This window comes from Asparagus officinalis, chromosome 1 (genome assembly GCF_001876935.1).
Source record: "Asparagus officinalis chromosome 1, Aspof.V1, whole genome shotgun sequence".
NCBI lineage: Eukaryota > Viridiplantae > Streptophyta > Magnoliopsida > Asparagales > Asparagaceae > Asparagus > Asparagus officinalis.
Genome location: NC_033794.1, coordinates 58,043,692 through 58,058,424, shown reverse-complemented (window position 1 = coordinate 58,058,424; position 14,733 = coordinate 58,043,692). Strand labels below are relative to the sequence as shown.

Genomic DNA, 14,733 nt, shown 5'->3' with positions numbered 1-14,733 from the left:
TATATATATATATATATAATATATATATATATATATATATATATATACATATATATATATATATATATATAGTACTATATTATATATATTTGATCCAACTAGCATTCCCGAACTAAAAACCGCACATGCAAACCCAGCTCCTAAAAGCTATCGTCGACGCATCCTTCTGATCGGTCGACAAACCAGACATGGCATCGAAGAATTACATGCTTATAGTAATAATATATAACTATATATATATATATAATATATATATATATATATATATATATATTATATATATATATATATATATATATATATATATAGACACACACACACAACCGTAAAGCAAATTATTTATTATCATATAACAATATCTTTTCAATTTTTAGGGTTTTATATTTACACCTCCTTGAAGAGAATTTCGTCGCTGAAATTCAGCAATTAATCACAATGTATGCATCACACACGTAAAATTTGCACTTAACGTCTATAATTTGAATACTCCTATTTAACCTCTAATTAAATAGAACTAGTACGTCGGGCGAAAAATCCAAACAACGAACCCCCATGTATATACCATGTGTTCCGAATGATTAGCTGTTAAGTGTTAATGTCCGCATTCTAGTGTGAAGTGTAAGTGCGACTATATAGATAAGATAAACACCAACATATTATAACTAATAATATACATGCTCGAACATGTGTGGATAGTCGTGACGCATATCCTCCTCGCGCTCCCAAAAAGTTTCCTCAGCTCCTTTCCTGTTCTACAGGACTTTGACTAATGACATTACCATATTCCAGAGCTTCTTGTTCTCCCCGACAAGAATGTTGACTGGGGTCTCAATTGTGGTTAAATCCGCCTGAAGCTCTAAATCTGCCGCATCAAACACTCTCTTTTGTTCTTCACCTCGTAAATATTTCTTGAGCATCGAGACATGAAAGACATCATGCACACTCGACATCGATGCTCGAAGGTCTAATCGATACGAGACAACTCCAACACGGTCTAAAATTCTGAACGGACCGGTATATCTCGGGGCAAGCTTTCCTCGTCCGTCAAACCGTTTAACACCTTTCATCGGTGATACCTTCAATAAGACATAGTCTCCAACAATAAACTCTAAGGGTCATCGTCTCTGATCTGTATAACTCTTTTATCGACTCTGGGCTGCAAAAATATGCTGTTGAGGCAGTTCTTGATTGGGATCCACCGAAGACAGTTACAGATATTCGTAGCTTCTTAGGGCTTGCCGGTTACTACAGAAAATTCATCCAGGATTTCCCTAAAATTGTTATCCCACTGACACGTCTTACGAAGAAGGGTATTTAGTTTGCTTCGAGCTAGAGTATCAGAATACTATTGAGACTCTAAAGGCTAAGTTGACTATAGCACCAGTGTTGATCAATCTGAGCAGTGACAAGACTTTTGTTTTCTATACAGATGCGTCGTTGTCTGGACTAGGAGGTGTTTTGATGCAGACTTAGAGAGTAGTTGCTTTTATCTCACGGTAGTTGAGGTCTCATGAGCAGAATTACCCAACTCACGAGTTAGAGTTGGCGGCGGTGGTCTTCGCACTAAAGGTGTGGAGGTTTTATCTTTATGGAGTTCAGTTCGAGTTATATACAGATCATCAGAGCTTAAAATACCTCTTGTCTCAGAAAGAACTCAATCATAAGTAGAGGTGATGGGTTGAGTTCATTAAGGATTACGAGTTTGCGCTTCAGTACAATCCAGGGATGGCGAACGTCGTAGCTGATGCTTTGAGTAGGAAGCATCTTCACAAACTTGTAGCTTTAAGATACTCGTCGTACCGAGACATTCTTACCTTCAGTCAGTTTGACTTCAGGCTAGAGGTTGGCGGATGCAGTGCATTTTTAGGGACGTTAGTAGTAAAGCCATCATGGGTTGAAAGAGTGGTTAGTGCTCAATTGGAGGACTCTTGGATTCAAGCCCGAAAGGGGAAAATTTCGAAACAGCCTAAGGCAGATTGGACCATCAGATCAGATGGAGGCCTTCGAATGAAAGTCTGGTTAGTAGTACTAGATAATCTGTAGTTGAAGAAGGATTTGTTTGATGAGGCACAAAGTACTGTTTGCGGTGAAAGTTGCTGTTTTCATTGCTATCGAATCTATTACAACTTTAGTCGTTACAATAAACTCGAATAAAATAAAAAGTTGATCTTTTTATAAGATTTCCTTACACAATAAAAATAAAAAAGTTTATAACTTTATCAAACAAACGCAGAGATCGTTTATCGGTCTTCTGCTTGCGTGGGATCTTTGCCTGTGCCGGGGTTTATCCGTGGACCACCGTCGATCAGATCTGATTGCTGAAAAATTGGGCAGAGTTTCGTTGATTCGTGAAGGAATCAAGAAACCGTAGCGCTTATCTCGACAACGGTGAGATAATTGTTCTTCTTAAGATTATCGCAACGAGATAATCTTAAGGAACGGTCCCGGGAAACTGCAGATCTGACGAGCTCCTCTTCTTTATGCCGACGAACTCGATCCGATCTCTCCTCCTCCTCTCTGAAATTCGTGCACCTTCAGTCTTCAATCCGGTAAGGCTTCGCCTAATCTCCAAAATTCCAGATCTCGAAAAATAAGGGCCTGAGGCTTGTATTTATAGGCTCGGGGTGGTTGAAACAACATAACAACCCATTTTTGGGCCTGGAGACACCCCAGGGTGTCTCAGCGAGGCCGAGACACCCTTGGGTGCGAGACACCCTTGGGTGTCTCGACCTTGGTCGAGATACCTTAGGGTGTCTCGGTTGGGCCGAGACACCCCGTGGTGTCTCAACTCAGCTGAGACGCTTCTTTTGCATATTTGTCCGTTTCCGCCGTAATTTCTTCGTCCGAACTCGGATTTGAGTGATTCAAAGTGTGTTGGAAAGCCGACAAGGAGTTCTATAAGATCCCATGATTGAATCATCTATGGAGTGGATGAGACACGAAGGGCGTTTCGCCTTTTGTAAGCGACATGAGGCTCCCGGTCAGTTCGTATCCTCGTTATTCTGAAACTCCGTTGCTTCACGTAGTTCATCGATCCACTTTAGGCATTTGTCGACATCAATCAAGCTTTTGTGAATTGGATAGTGATGTTCATCGTCTTTTCTTAGCGCCGAGCCATTCGTGGAGACCTATAGGCAATTTTCGATGCCTACAGATACCCCCTCCAAAGCGTTCCAGACTCGTTTCTTTTATAGAAGAGACAGGAATACTTTTCATGTGATTGGTCCAGCCCTCGTTCGGCGTAAAGGACCTGTAGTTAGTTTCAATTCTTGACTCCTTTGATTTTCAATCCATTCGATACTTTGACGAATAGCTGAAGTTCTTTCGGCGCTGCGTTTATCGTCTGGCCGTCGTCGGAGTCTCGAATCTAGAACTGATGGGTTGAGTTTGGCTCGTGTCATTGAGTTGACTTAGAACTGACTACCTCCGTGGTATGGTGCTGACTTAGGGTTTCAGATCGCTATATGCTGATTTTTTGTCACAACGCGTTGACCAGCGTTGACCTAGGGTTACGCGTTGACCGGCGTTGACCTAGGGTTTCGGACCACCCAACGTTGACTTTTGGTCGCAACGTGTTGACTGGTGTTAACCTAGGGTTACGCATTGATCGGCGTTGACCTAGGGTTTCGAATCACCCGACGTTGACTTTTAGTCGCAACACGTTGACTGGCGTTGACCTAGGATTACACATTGACCGGCGTTGACCTAGGGTTTCGGATCATCTGACGTTGACTTTTGGTCGCAACGCGTTGACCGGCGTTGACCTAGGGTTACGCGTTGACCGGCATTAACACAGTTTATACTCGTACGTTTGCTAGAGTCTACACAGTTTAAGCTCTTAAGGTCTTGGAGCATGGCGGTCCCAAATATCGGGTTACAGGACCAACTGTTAAAGCCGATTCATCTGTATGTATAGATCCTATCCTGAAGTTCTTGGATGATCAAGTCACGAGACTAACTAATGGAGATGGTGCGTCAATGACTCGCATTTATAGAATTTTTGGCAAATTCTCAGCCATCAACGGGTTTGATGAGCCTTTACCGACTACCGTTTGAGTCGGGCTAGCATGCAGATTGTTTAGATCCGTTCTGCACATAACGTTATGCTAAAAGAGTTAACTCTTTTAGTGCTATGACATTGAATACGTAGACTTCGTCTTTCTCACGGGAATAGACTACCCAGCAAAATGTGTTAGACGTAGACTTAGGATTTTTAGCAAATCCTCAGCCATCAATGGATTTGATGTGCCTTTACCGACTACCGTTTGAGTCGGGCTAGCAAGCAGATTGTTTAAATCCGTTCCGAATATGACGTTGTGCTAAAGGAATGAACTCCCTTAGACTTGATGCTACGACTTCGAATACGTAGACTCGGTCGTTTTTATGGGAACGAACCACCCAGCAACGCGGGTTAAGCGCTGACTTATCGGACAGGCTACCCGGCGACGCGTGTTAGGCGCTGACTTATCCTTACTTAGGATTCAGGATAAAAGTCCCCAGACTCGGATTCTGGTGTCTTCTTCAATCGGTAAAAGACTAAACCGGCAACACGTATTAGGCGTTGGCTTATCCCTGCTTAGGCTTCGGGATAAAATTCCCCGTGCGTGTGAAGCACGGATTTTGGCGTTATTAATAACAACCTGCCACAATGTTAAATATGTGGTCTTTTGTCCTTTTTACGGTCAAAGACTAACCGGCAACACGTGTTAGGCGCTGACTTATCCCTACTTAGGCTTCAGGATAAAATTCCCCAGACTGGAATTCTGGTGTCTTCTTCAATCGGTGAAAGACTAAACTGGTAACGCGTGTTAGGCGTTGACTTATCCCTACTTAGGATTCGGGATAAAATTCCCCGTGCGTATGACGCACGAATTTTGGAGTTGAAGGCTGATGTCTTCTCTTGGGGTAAAGACGAACCCAAAGTGGGAGAGGAAGAATTTTATATTCTATCTCCCGAAACCGAAGAGGAAGAATTTTATATTCTATCTCTAGTGCAGAGGAAACTCAAAGTGGGATCTCTACCTTGAGAATCTGAAGAGTGAAACTAGGAGTGGGATCTCCACTCCGAGAATCGAAAGATTCGGATAATCCTAACTGTCGGAAGGTTTGATTACCGAACTAAAGGTGAATTCCTCGTTTATCGAGAGTGAATTGTGGTTTTGGCCCTAACTGTAGGAAGGTTTGACCAAGCAGAAGTTTGAGACGATCCTAACTGTAGGAAGGTTTGATCTCTCGATTTGTGGGCCTCTCGTTCATTGGAGGAATCGAAAGGGGATTTTAGTTGTGGTCCTAACTGTAGGAAGGTTTGACCAGGTAGATGGTGGGAGTGGGAGTACAAATCATAGTAGGAGTGTTGACTTATACAAATCACTCAGAGGGGGTTCCTGATGTTAAGTGACAAATACTTAACACGGAGGGGTTTAATAATCATCAATGATTAGGATATTACTTAACACGGAGGGGTTTAATAATCATCAATGATTAGGATATTAAAATTCCAAGTACTATGTCCGGACTTAACAATAGGAATGTTGAGTGCACAGACGCATTGGAAGTTTGAGTGGATTCAACCGAAAGGAATTTTTGGTGGTCTCACCGTCAATTAGTCTGATCGGTGAGGGATTTTGTGGTGGAAGACTGTGAGTCATCAAACACCAATAGGAGTTTTGTGAGGGAAGATTGATCTAATGAAGTGATCGAATCTCATCTCAGCAAAAGAGTGTTCGGAAATCACAGTAAGAGTTTAGTGTTTATCACTTTATTCATAATGATTAGGTTATCACTAAGAATATTACATTTAACAATCTTCTGGAAACTTCCTGTTACATAAATTATCCACCCCCAGCTTCCTTCGCGAAACTGTGTCTAACTTCATAGTGAGTTACATGATCAGGTTATCCTTAAGAATATTACATGTAAAAATTCTCCAGGAACTTCCCGTCAAGTGTGGGAAACAGTTTAGACTCATATACCTATTGAAGTATCAGGGAGCAGTTTAACCTCATATACCGGTTGGAGGATTGAGAAGCAGTTTATACTCGTATACTCTTCGGAGTGTTAAGAAGCAGTTTATACTCGTATACTTGTCGGAGTGTTAAGAAGCAGTTTATACTCGTATACTTGTCGGAGTGTTACCATTCTCATTTGGCTTATCCCAGCGTTATGACGCCGGCTTCAACCAAGGTCTGAATGCTATTCTTTAAAGTAAAGCAAGCCTTGGTGGGATGAATGATCCTCCTGTGGTACGCGCAGTACTTCGGATCTGCAGTATTGTCAGCTTCCTCCTGATTTGTGATGGGTGGCAGCTTGATCTTGTTGTTTTCAAGAAGGGTTTCGAAGATGGCTGGAACGTCTTCGTCTTTGAATGAGTACTCTTTTTGGAGCCTCGGATCCAAAGTCTTCTGTTGTCTTCGGGGCTGCTGTTGCGACGTCTGATTAACATCAATAACTGTTGTAGGTGCGTTCCCTTCATCATGGGAAACGAGACTCAGATTCAGAGGGTTAGCCATCGATTGGCTTCTTTCGACCTTCCTCCTTCTGAGGAAGCGTTCGGCCTGCTCTCCGCGCACCTTCAACTCTTTCCAAGTATTGAGCGGCTCTACTCCCATAACGTCCAAGATGTTAATAGACAAGTTGTTATGACAGGTTTGCAAGACGAATTCCTCCGTGACGGGATCCGTGCAGTTCATTGCCTGATTGCGGAAACGTTTGATGAAGGTATCCACCGACTTGTTTCTCATCGAAGAGTGTCCTGATCGATACTTTGCCGTCATCATCGAAGAAATGAGCGAGGAACATGCTCTCCAGGTCCTCCCAGCTGTTGATGCTTTCGGGCTTGAGACGGCGGTACCAATCGAAGGCAGGCCCACGAAGGGTGCCAACGAATGACCGAACCATCAAGGCTTCATTGCCGGAGATCATACCCAAATGGGACTTGAAGTAGATCAGGTGCTGAGAGGGCGAGCCCTTCTCGTCGAACGGCGTGAAGTTGACCAGGTTGAATTTTGCCGGATACGGGATCGATTCTCATTCTCTTGGGTAAGGACACGGAATCCCGGTCTTCTTCACCTCTCGAGCAGACATCAGGGCGTCAATTTTGCTCTCGAGATCCTTCATCTTTTTGTCCTCATCTATATCCTGTTTTGGGCAATTTTCGAGAGGAATAATGCGGCTACCCCCAGTGTTATTATCTTTGGCGGAACCACCCCCAGCGTTGTTATCTGTAGGGGGTGCATTTGAACCACACCCAGTATTTTTGGGAGGTACGTCAGCCATGATGATTTCGTCCACTTCTGGATCGCTGTCAATTGCGACATTCTGGGTGCGACGGCTGGATTCAACTCTAAATTGATTGGACAGAACCCGAATTTGTTGATCATGCTCTTCCCTCATTCGCATCATGGCCATTTCCATTTCGAACTTGAAGTTCTCTTTTTGTTTGGCCAAGGCATCTTCAACCATTTTAGTGACCTCTTCTGTGCTAATCATCAACACTTCGCGGGATTGACCTAGGCTGGATATCGTTTTGTCAGAAGCGACTGCAGAGTTAGTATCTGACACTTCATCATCTGAGGATAATCCTTGATTCATCCACTGATAGTCCCTTTGTCTAACGGTTCCCGACCGTAACCGAGTTATACATTGGGATATGTCCGAAAGATGACGAGGATTGAAGTTTCGCGTTGACTTCCCCTTATCAACCATATTAACTGTGACTTCTGGAAGTTCGTCATCTTGCGCAGTTGGACTTTTTCTACAGAAACGCATTGGCTTGGTCCTGGGCATTTTGGGGAGATCCTTTCAAATACCGAGACCCTCTGTGGAGTGGTCTTGGGGCAGCTACATGCTGATAATACTACCATGATAATTTTGGTACACGGACAGTGAGAGTCCACTTCCCGGGTATTTCTCTTTCGAGATTTATTCGTACCCCCAGCCCGATAGTACAACTCATCGACGTTACGGTCAGAGCAACCTATCGCATGTTTATATGAATTCTCAGGTATAACACATTCTTCTGTCTGACGTGTTTTCATCTGAGTAAACATCGCCTTGTTGGCGTCTACAAGAGTCACACGCTTGGAATCACACCTTTGTGAGGTTGAAACCTTAACGGGCTCCTGGTTTTCTGCACGCACCCCCAAGCGGGCCGTTGTAGAAATTAATTTGTTAGAAAGTCGCGTACGACCCCCAGTCCGGATGCTTGCTCGAAGCTCCTTCAACGGTCTCAAGCTTTCCTTAACAGGCGCTTTTCCTCGATCCTCGAGTAGAGAACCGATGCGATCCTTCAATGGGACTCTAGATTTGGTAAGATCCATGCTGTCATAGGGCTTCACCGGAGGTACGGGAGCAATAGGAGCGGGATCTGGAGTTGACAAAGGCCGAAAAGCAGCCTCGGATGCTTTTACCTTAGGCGCTGATTTGGCCTTTGGCATCCAAACTTGCTTAGATCTTGGTGGCTTTTTGACCACCTTTCCTTTCTGTAACTCCTGTGCATTCCGTACAAGGATCCTCGTATGCGCTAGCAGTGCGCGGCGTTTATGGATACGCTCCTCAAGAGTTGAACGAGTTCGTTTGACACGAACCCATTCGTTAGTAGGTGGTTGGGAGGAGGTTCCCAAAGCTTGTTGCTGGAACACTTTGCGCCTTCTGAGCTTCAGATCCGCATCATAGCAGATCCCGTCAACAGGCTCCAAAGCCTTGGCAAATTTACGCGCGAGATGTTGACGGCGCCTTTGACGAGCCCTGTTCGTCAACATTGGTGCACTTTCAACGGGCAACTCCTTGACTTTCGAGGAGTTGTCACGAACATTGAATCTGGTTTCTTTGGAAGCCAGAGAGGAATCTTCCACTGCATTTGGGTTCAGATCATCAGCCTTGGTTTTTGGATCTGAAGTCACATTCTTCGTGGCAATGGTTTTCCTGCGTTTGCAAGAAGAAGATCTGGAGGAGGAGAAAATATATTCCTTGAATTTCTGCTGGTCGAATTCGTATTCGACCTCTTCGAGCATCGGGATCTTGATAGTCGGCTGCGGCACGACAGCTTCGGCAGCGAAGCTATTGGCTCCCACTATGGTCGCCAGTTTGTTTGCGGTGAAAGTTGTTGTTTTCATTGCTATCGAATCTATTACAACTTTGGTCGTTACAATAAACTCGAATAAAATAAAAAGTTGATCTTTTTATAAGATCTCCTTACACAATGAAAATAAAAAAGTTTACAACTTTATCAAACAAACAAAGAGATCGTTTATCGGTCTTCTGCTTGCGTGGGATCTTTGCCAGTGCCGGGGTTTATCCGTGGACCACCGTCGATCAGATCTGATTGCTAAAAAATTAGGCAGAGTTTCGTTGATTCGCGAAGGAATCAAGAAACCGTAGCACTTATCTCGGCAACGGCGAGATAATTGCTCTTCTTAAGATTATCGCAACGGGATAATCTTAAGGAACGGACCCGGGAAACTACAGATCTGACGATCTCCTCTTTTTTATGCCGACGAACTAGATCTGATCTCTCCTCCTCCTCTCTGAAATTTGTGCACCTTCAGTCTTCAATCCGGCAGGGCTTCGCCTAATCTCCAAAATTCCAGCTCTCGAAAAATGAGGGCCTGAGGCTTGTATTTATAGGCTCGGGGTGGTTGAAACAACATAACAACCCATTTTTGGGCCCGGAGACACCCCAGGGTGTCTCAGTGAGGCCGAGACACCCTTGGGTGTCTCGGCCTTGGCCGAGACACCTTAGGGTGTCTCGGTTGGGCCGAGACACCCCGTGGTGTCTCAACTCAGCTGAGACGCTTCTTTTGCATATTTGTCCGTTTCCACCGTAATTTCTTCGTCCGAACTCGGATTTGAGTGATTCAAAGTGCGTTTGAAAGCCGACAAGGAGTTCTATAAGATCCCATGGTTGAATCATCTATGGAGTGGATGAGACACGAAGGGCGTTTCGCCTTTTGTAAGCGACACGAGGCTCCCGGTCAGTTCGTATCCTCGTTATTCTGAAACTCTGTTGCTTCACGTAGTTCGTCGATCCACTTTAGGTGTTTGTCTACGTCAATCAAGCTTCTGTGAATTGGATAGCGATGTTCATTGTCTTTTCTTAGCGCCGAGCCATTCGTGGAGACCTATAGGTAATTTTCGATGCCTACAAGTACCAAGTAAACGGTACATCTAGGTACGACCAAAATATATAAGGACTTGAAGAGACACTTTTGGTGGAATGACATGTGTAGGGATGTTGCGGAGTATGTATCTAAATGTTTTACCTGTCAGCAGGTGAACGCAGAACATCAGAGACCAGCTGGTACACTATAGCCCTTACCCATTCCTGAATGGAAGTGGGTAGATATTTCATTGGATTTTATTGTGGGATTACCGAGGTCTAAACAAGGAAATATTTCCATCTGGGTGATTATCGGCCGACTGACTAAGTCAGCACATTTTTTGCCAGTTAAGACAACTCATACTGCATAGACTTATGCAAGGATTTTTATTCGGGGGATTGTAAGATTACATAGAGTTCCAGAGACGATTATATCGAATCACGGTTCAGTATTCACATCACATTTTTGGAAGAGCTTCAAGAAATCTTTCGGCAGCCAGCTAGCTTATAGCAATATTTTTCACCCGCAGACAGATGGTCAAACAAAGAGAGTCAATCAAATATTGGAGGACATGCTTCAGGCATGTGTGTTAGATTTCCAAGGTAGTTGGGAATATCATATACCATTAATTGAGTTTGCCTACAGCAATAATTATCAATCGATTATAGGTATGACTCCTTATGAGGTATTGTATGGGAGGCCCTATTGATCTCCGCTTTGTTAGGCAGAGCCGCAGGATAGCTTACTGCTTGGGTCAGATCTAGTTAGACAAAATGATATCAGAGCAGTTATCCAGCCAGAAGTTTGGAGCTAAGTGATATACGGAGCTAAGTGCTACACTGTGTGGATGCGGTGGGAGCCACCTCTAGAGCCCGTAGGAGTCACCTCTAGAGTCCACATCGCTTGAAGCGACACTGAGATGTGCTAATTATTATGTCGTGACGACAAGGACATCGATCGTCTTCGTAACGTGGGGTGATTGTGATACCCCTACTTTATTCCCACATGGACTAGTGTGAAGAAATATTAGTGGTTTAAATATAGAAAAAGCTAAGGTCCAAAAACAAGTAGTGCTAACATTTTGGCAGTGGATTGAGCCAGCACTCGAGTTACTCTCGGTGGGTCCCACGGCTTGTGCATGCCAACGGGCCCGTGGGCTCGGGGCGTGACATTATAGCCCTCAACTTTCATCAAAATTGACTTCTATATAGTAAAAGAGGTTTTGATATGATATTAGTGTAATCTAAGTTCAAAACTCATTGGCCACACATTGAATAAGAATTTAAAGAAAAAAGATTGTTGTGTAGTGCAGAATAACGCATGTTGAACAAGCTACAAAGTATTAGGCTATAGTTAACAACATGGTCATAGTTTCAGAGTTTTGATACTATGCATTATCATGCACTTCTCATTATAAGCTGTTGGCAAACTAGAAAGGAGCTACAAAGAAAAAGATACTAATTAATCAACATGCATGTAGAAGGTTAATAAGGTGTGAGAGAATCAAAGTGGACTCTAGAAGAAGCAAACCCTTGATTACTTGTCAAATATCAACAAAGATTGGAGGGAATCTAATCTATTGGCCCACCCAAAATTTGGTCTAGACTTCTGTAGCTAATTGGGTGCTTTGTTTTACTAAAATAATTGATCAATGACTTGGGTTTTGGGATCCGAGCCTTCCATATTGGGTGGGCAAATGGGTAACGTGGGTCCTTCAAGAAAGAACAATAAAGTGGGAGAACATTGGTGAAAAAAGCCAAAGAAAGGAGAAAAAAAAAATTTTAATGCTAGAGGTGTGGTTCATGAGAGAATAGGGCCCTTTACCCTTGTATGGTGTCATTGAGAAATGATGGGGGGCTAGGTTGGTTGAGGGTCGCTTTGATGGTGCGCGCATCCTCCCCTCACTACTAAAACCCCTCCTCTCCCCTCCTTTTTCGTACTCCCCTCTCTTTTCTCAACCCTCATTTCCTCTCTCTCTCTCCCTCTCCCTCTCTCTCTCTCTTCCATCCTTGTTTGTACACTAAAAGTTCTCATTTCTTCTCTTCTACAATTAACTTTGTCCTATTCTTCCCAGTAGATGTCAACCAACATCACACATCTCCTGTACTCATAACTCAGCTCATTCACAACAAAAGTAATCTTCCATTCATCCCAGAGCCTCGAATGTCTCACACAATTTCCTCGATCTCTAGTGTTTAGTTGCATTATGTCCTCGTATCAGTAGCAAACTCTTCATCAAGTTCGGAAACTCAGTTAAACTAACTTTTATGCTACCAGTAGCGAACTCTTCGTTAAAACAAAGTGAAGTGTGACTTTGCACTTTTCACACATTTAGAGCAAATGGGTAGTACTACGGAACCCGAAAGCAGCAACAACTCCTGTCTCTCATCCATATCCTCATCCCCTTCATCTCCGAACCCGATAACTGAAACATCCAAACCCGTTAACGACACGAGGAAGCCGGGTTCAAACAAGCGGGCACGGGATTGCAATAAGCACCCGGTCTATCGTGGAGTTCGGATGCGGACTTGGGGAAAATGGGTGTCGGAGATCCGTGAACCGAGAAAGAAGTCTCGGATCTGGTTGGGTACATTCCCTACGCCAGAAATGGCAGCCCGGGCTCATGACGTGGCGGCCTTAAGCATCAAGGGTAGTTCCGCCATTTTGAACTTTCCGGATCTTATCGGGTCGCTGCCCCGACCCGTTAGCCTCTCGCCCCGCGACGTCCAAGCTGCCGCGGCAAAGGCCGCCGCAATGGAGCTCAAAGCCGACGTGGAGGAAGATCCTACGACGTCGGATGAGTTGGGAGAGATTGTTGAGCTGCCAAGATTGGATGGTAATTTATTCGATTCTGCAGATTCGGGTTCTGAATTTGTGTATTATGACCCAGTGGACCCGTGGGCGTATCCGGATACATGCGGGTTCATATCGGATCAAACGTGGGATCCGAATAGCTTTGAAGGTCTGTTATGGGATTACTAGCTAATTTATTTCTCCTTATTTGGTAGTGCGCGCGTATGCCCCTCATTTTTTTCATCATGGGCTGGTTTTTTTTGTGCTTCTCCTTATATTGTCGTTTAATTAGCATCCTCATGATTGCATAAATTGTATAAAGTTCGGAGAAAGCTTGGGGGGAGGAATGATATAATGATATGACTTCTTTGGTTTGTGTGAGAAATTATGAAGGGCACATTAGCGTATACTGTTATGTGTTCCTTTTTAGTCTTTGCCTATAGCTGTGTTTTCTGTTATCTATTTGTTAACTTTTGTTTTGAGGGGTTTGATAAGATTAATTTAAGTAATTTAGGCATAAATTACTTGTTTCCCAAGCAGAAGCAAGTACAAGTAATGTAAATGCTTATTAACTTACACTATTCGTCGAGTATTATGCTGGAAAAGAATTTTAAAGGGAGCTCCTTATAAACCAATTGTGAAAATAAGGGAAGATAATTGATATCTGATTAATATCCTCATCTAAAGAAATTAGCTATGCCTTTCAAAGGTGCCATCCATATGAGCTGCCCTTGACAAGTACTTTTCTAGTCTTCAGTGGCCTTTTGCAAGCATTACGAAGAGGCTAGTCTTCACCACATTCTCTTTGGAGCTTTTCCTTTGATGCTCAGATTCTTCTTCTATAATTTGCACATTCCAAATACCAATTACTCCACTTTTTGCTTTGTATATTTAATCCTATCTCAACAGTGTTTGTTACATGGCCACATTTTTCCTATTGTTCTCTATCTTCTTCAACAAATGATGGGGTTTTAAAAAGGTTTTGAGATGAAATAGGAGGTTGTATGCTGTACCTTTTGCAGTGCTATTGGTTCATTTGGAAATAAATATAACGTAACAACCTTTAGGTCATGCCACTATAACCATATATATAATCATTGGAAACTTGCAACATTTTATGACTATGGCATAGAATAAGTCCAGCTAGTTAGAGAAAGGTTGCAGGGTACAAAGTAAAGGTTGCATGCAATCACTAGTCATCGCCATAGTTACTTTAATTCTTTTTCTTGTGCTTACATAATATCAAAAAATTGATTAGATATTGCACTACAAGATTCTTTTTGTCCATTAATATAGACAAAAAGACAATAATGGTGTGTTGGCCTTTGTCACCCTATCAGTTTTGATCCAAAAGTCTTCAACTCTTCATGACATAGAATGTGAGAGATAACAAGAGGGTAGCAAATTAGCTAGTTATTCGCCGAGTATTTAATATGTGATTACTGTTTGACTTGCTACTCTTCACATTGGAAACTAACTAGCTTAACATTTGCATTTAGCATCATTCGAACCGCGAGCGCGGGGGGGGGGCGGGGGGGGATACAAGGCTTACTTCAAAAATAATAAAAGGAGTATATATATATACTAGCAAGGCAAAGGAGATATTTTTTTTCATAAAAGGAAATTCAAACAAAGTAATAAGAATAAACAATTGACAATTAACAATCTAAAAGAAGTCTAAGGTCTCGTAAATATAATTTTAAAGCAAACGTTCCTTTTAATTAAGGGGCTGTTTGGTTCGTTTCCTTGATATAGAGAAATGCAATTCCATGTAAAGAAACACAAGTTTTTTGTTTTCCAAACTTTTCCAAGAAATAGATTGTTTTGCCTTGGTTCGCACATA

The 14,733-nt window shown here is 42.9% G+C and overlaps 1 protein-coding gene across 1 annotated transcript; it reads left to right on the top strand.

Annotated features, from left to right (window-relative positions):
• Positions 12,049-13,280, top strand: LOC109824651 (dehydration-responsive element-binding protein 3-like). The gene has a single exon (XM_020391287.1). It carries the CDS (start codon positions 12,438-12,440, stop codon positions 13,077-13,079), a length of 642 nt encoding a protein of 213 aa, XP_020246876.1. The 5' UTR covers positions 12,049-12,437; the 3' UTR covers positions 13,080-13,280.